General features: G+C 40.7%; 1 protein-coding gene across 1 annotated transcript; it reads left to right on the top strand.

Moving 5' to 3' along the window:
- The first annotated feature begins 650 nt into the window (after positions 1 to 650).
- Positions 651 to 4,512, top strand: lrrc10b (leucine rich repeat containing 10B). Its single transcript, XM_086008473.1, has one exon. It carries the CDS (start codon positions 902 to 904, stop codon positions 1,781 to 1,783), a length of 882 nt encoding a protein of 293 aa, XP_085864599.1. The 5' UTR covers positions 651 to 901; the 3' UTR covers positions 1,784 to 4,512.
- The last annotated feature ends 216 nt before the right edge of the window (positions 4,513 to 4,728 follow it).

Here is a 4,728-nt window from a genome sequence, read left to right as displayed (position 1 = left end):
TTTATATAGTGCATTTAATGTAGCAAAACATCCCTAGGCGCTTAACAAGAGCAATATCAATAAAAACATTTTTGACACTGAGCCACAGAAGGAGATATCAGGACAGATGACCAAAAGCTTGGTCAAAGAGGTAGGTTTTAAGGAGCATTGCTTACAGGAGAAGAGAGAGGTAGAGAGGCGGAGAGGTTTAAAACAGTAGAGCACAAGATAGGGAAAGTCATGATTAAATTGTATAGTGCTCTAGTCAGACTGTATCTTGAGTAATATGTTCAATTCTTGTCACTGAGACAAAAGGGCAACATTTAAACCTAAAGACAATGGTAAGAAGAACCAGAAGGTTTATCACTCCTGTTGGAGGTCCGAGTTATCGGGAAAAAGTGGAGAAACTTCGGTTTATCAGCCTTGAATCATCTGCGAGGTGATCTTTTCGTGGTATATAAGATACAGTATAAAAAACTTAAATCTGAAAAATTATTTTAACTAAATTGTGAGAGTAGGACAAGGGGACACAAGTTCAAACTCGTATAAAGCAAATTTAGGACTGATGTCGGGAAGTTCTTATTCACACACAGAATGATCAGTACACGGAATGGATTCCCAGATGGAGTGGCAAAAACCCTGGAATCATTTAAGAAATAATTGGATGCCATAGTGGGGGACTTTAGGGTCTTTCTGGATGGATGAACTAAGATGGGCTAAATGGCCTGTGTCATCTATAATGATCTTCTGATTTTGCAATCGTGCAGTTCATATTTTCTAAACATCTGCATCACGCGATTGCTTTGTAACTGTCTTACAGCCATCTATGACTTTTTCACCCAAAGGGGCATTTTGATGATCTATGTTATAAATTTTCCATTCTGATTTTTTTATCCTGTGTAGGGAGGGCTGACCTCCAAGAATGAAAATGGGGAGTGCGTTTCAGAAGGTTGCCTCTGTCTTATCTTGCAGCTCTGATGATGAACTGAGCTGTATTTCGAACGACATGGACGAGGTAATGGCCGACAGGATGCTGGATGCCTGCCACAAGAAGATAAAGAGACTCCCGGTTCCAATCTGCTCCTTCACATATGTAGAGAAGCTGTACATCAGCAACAACAGGCTGAGGGAACTCCCTAATGAGTTTGAGCAGCTGGTCAACTTAAAGATCTTAGCACTGGACTTTAACAAATTTGAAGATGTGCCTAAAGTTATATGCAATATGCAGAACCTAACCCGGCTCTACCTTGGTAGCAATAGATTAATGACAATTCCTCCAGAGTTTAGGAATCTAGAAAACCTCAGGTGTCTATGGATAGAGAGCAACTATTTCAGAAAATTTCCCAAACAGTTAATTAATATGCCCAGTCTGAGGTCGCTACAGATGGGGGACAACAAGCTAAAGTCTTTACCAGAGGATCTGGTTAGGTTCATAAACCTGCGTGGATTTTGGTTATATGGCAATAGATTCGAGGACTTCCCAAAGGTGTTATTGAAAATGGAATTTCTAGAAATCCTTGATGTGGACAAAAATAAAATCACCGATTTCCCTAATATGGAACACCTTTCAAGGCTCAAACTGCTTTCCTATGATCATAATCCTGCCAAGTACCCACCAAATGTAGCAAATGGGGTGACATTGGTGGGTGAAGGGGCAGCAGAATTGCTGGCCTCCAAAGCTCAAGAAAACGAAGAGAATGAGGAAAATCAGGAGCCTCTGCATAGCATCCTCAAAAATGGCTCCACAGCACTGGAAATGGAGGGCAGCTTCTCAGCTTTAGAGTGTTCTCAAGAGGAGACATGAGGCCGGCTGCAGATACCAGCCATGGAATATCACAAATCAGGCACCGAGTGACAGCTCTATTGAAGTCGTTGTGAAATGGTGTTTAACCCACTCTGGACCAGTTGGGAATGGAGCAGGCAGCTGGAGATATAAATGGCCCAAGGGACCGGAACTGGGTGATAAACAGTAGAATGCAAAATAAATAGAAAAGTTGGTTATTTCTTTATATAACCCAATCCAAGTCGGCTTACAGGATATGGTTTTTTAAAACAGTGAGGGTCCTTCTAATGATAAATCTTGCTGTGACAGATTTATCAGCCGATTGTGTTAACAGTGTGGATGTGCCACACACAATTTAGGACCTTATGTGTCTGTATCACCAGATTGACTCAAGAATGTCTGTGACCCTGCATCACAGCGATAAGATAGCAGTTGGATAATACTTCATAAGAGACAGTTGTCAAATGATACCAATAACAGTGTTATAATTACCACAGTAATAAAGAAGGAGGGTTTGTTTTCATATTGCAATAAGATTTGGGGTGACAGTTACATATTTATTAATAAGTTGCTCTTACTAATAAATTTGTAATGAATGCAACAAAATAATGTGTCGCTAGAATGTGGTTACTCTTGCGCAATGGATCATATTCAGCACCATTATTAAACTCCATTCATCACTTTGAAAATAAGCTGCTACAGCGTTTGTTTACATGTTCAAATAATTCCAAGGAGTTAAAAATAACAATTCATTCTGTCCATAGCAGGGGGGAAGAAAGAGAAAGGGAAAAAAAAGACATATACACACAGTATTTGCATGCAAGACTGCTTTGAGTTTCCATTTCCTTAAATGGCAAGGGAGAGATTTTTTTAGCTGGAAGGGACTGTGCCAGGAATGCAGCTTAGGTCTGCTCACAGATCCACTCCTTTACTTCCGTTTAGGGAGAAAGGGTTCATGGTGTTACACAATAATAAACCAGGAAATGAGGGGCAAAAATATTACAATAACTGTGAAAATTGTAGTACAATTGATGTGGACCATTGGGGAAAATCCTGTGTAAAAGGCCATCTGCAGAGGCACTAATTGATGAGCAATGTAATTAAAGCAGTTCTGATGGATTTTCCTGAAGACAGTTCAATTTCCAATTCCTCCCCTTTCTATTTTATCCCCTTCTCAGGGCACTGATTCTTACCCTCACCCAAGTGGCCATTCTTCATGTGTAAGCCCAGAAAATGAATGTCAGCAAGCTATGCTACCATGCAGGGCATCACATATAAACCCAATCCTGTCATTACAGTAATCAAGAACAGATACTCTGGCTGACATTTCCCTCTAGCCTGGGGTACTACGGCCAACTGTACTGCCCCAGTTAATCACCGACTTGGATTAAACCTGGGGCCTGTGACCAGTATGATTAAGTTACACCCCACATGGTGCCTTTACCCACTAAGCCATCAAGAAAGCTGACAATTTAATTCCTACTGGGACACCCCAAAATATTGACTTAAGAAAAATGGCTCGGAATTTCCTGGCTTGCACAGAAATTATGCCAAGACTTACACCAGTTTCTATGCTATTCTTGCCAATGGGAATTTACGATGAAATTTCTTACGGAGCTTGTTTGCCTACATTGGAACATAAAAACCAGTGTAAAACAAGCGCAAATACACCGCCACCAATTGGGGTAACACAGCAAGTGGGCTGCTGTCTTCTGCCATGGAGCCTCAGTCTCAGAACCGCTTGCCTCTGCTGTTCCTCTTCCTCTACCATTATTATTCAAAACAGGGGTATTCCCATTAGGAAGGCTGCTTAGTCCTTCTGAGCATGTGGCAAGGTGGGGGGTCTGAAAAATTTTGGGTGCACTGAGACCGGCAGCACTTTGGTTAAATATAGTGCCGGTCTTGGGAAGAAAAAAAATTCCAAAAAGAACTCACAAAGGAAATTGCTATCTAACTCCAGAAATCTGTTACGCTGATATGAGGTGAATTTTGGGCTGTGCTCTGCCTAAACTTTTGAGTGAAAATCTATGCCAGCGTATTATTCGTGTAAATCTAGGAAACTCGCAGGAGGTGGTCTTTTGCATGGAGGTGGAGCTATGTAAAATGGAGCAATAGAGAGTTTCAGCAGGCATATCTCAGAAGCGGTGCAAACAAGCGAGGAAATTCCTACATAGCGATATTTCAACATAAAATCAGCACCAATCAGTTACGTGCTAATTTCCTCGGAAAAAACCCAGCGCAATGCCACTCTTGCATGTAGTTACACCAAAACTTTCCAGGAAATTCAGGACGAATAGTTTCCTGACAAATGGATTTTAACAAAAAACAGTAAAGGGAAGCGATTTGGGGGGATGCAATAACATAGGAAGCTGCATGAAGTGTAATTAGGAGCTAGAGGACGGTCCTAGATTTCGTAGTAAAGCCATCCTGAACCCGGGCAGTTCAAAACCAGGGGCTAAAGCAGTTCCATTAGCATGTGAACATAGAAACCTGGTGGGAAATGGGAACAATAAAAATACTTTTGAAAGGAAAGAAATAAAAATACAATGGGATTGCAGAATTAAGGGTTGAAATCGTACTGTATGTTATTACTGTACCACCATGAGCATGTTAATGCACTGTATGACATTTCTTTGTCAGCTACATTATTTTAAACAGGTTAATCCCTCCATTAAAACAGTGGGTAGAGGAATTTCATATGACTGTGTTTGTATGTTGTGTGCTAATATTGCTCCCCAATAGAGATAATACACAAGAACCTACAAATGAACTTTTGTATTGCGTCTCACTTCCCATTACACCTGCTGTTCCTTTCTACCCATTGATACTCCTTGTCAAATGGGAGTTGTGGTTGTGCTCTTCACTAATCATAGACTACAGTCAATTTTACTGAATGCTCAGGAAGTTATGCCGCAATAATGCAATGTGATGGTGTAACTGGAATAATATTTGTTTTATCTGGCTGT

The sequence above is a fragment of the Somniosus microcephalus genome, chromosome 15, assembly GCF_052327205.1.
Source record: "Somniosus microcephalus isolate GS21.2 chromosome 15, FLI_Smic_1.0, whole genome shotgun sequence".
NCBI lineage: Eukaryota > Metazoa > Chordata > Chondrichthyes > Squaliformes > Somniosidae > Somniosus > Somniosus microcephalus.
The sequence above is the reverse complement of the archived record's forward strand: the minus strand, read 5'-3'. Positions and strand labels throughout refer to the sequence as shown.

Coding starts and splice junctions, on each gene's coding strand:
- lrrc10b (XM_086008473.1), top strand. CDS start 902: ATGAAAATGGGGAGTGCGTTTCAGAAGGTTGCCTCTGTCTTATCTTGC.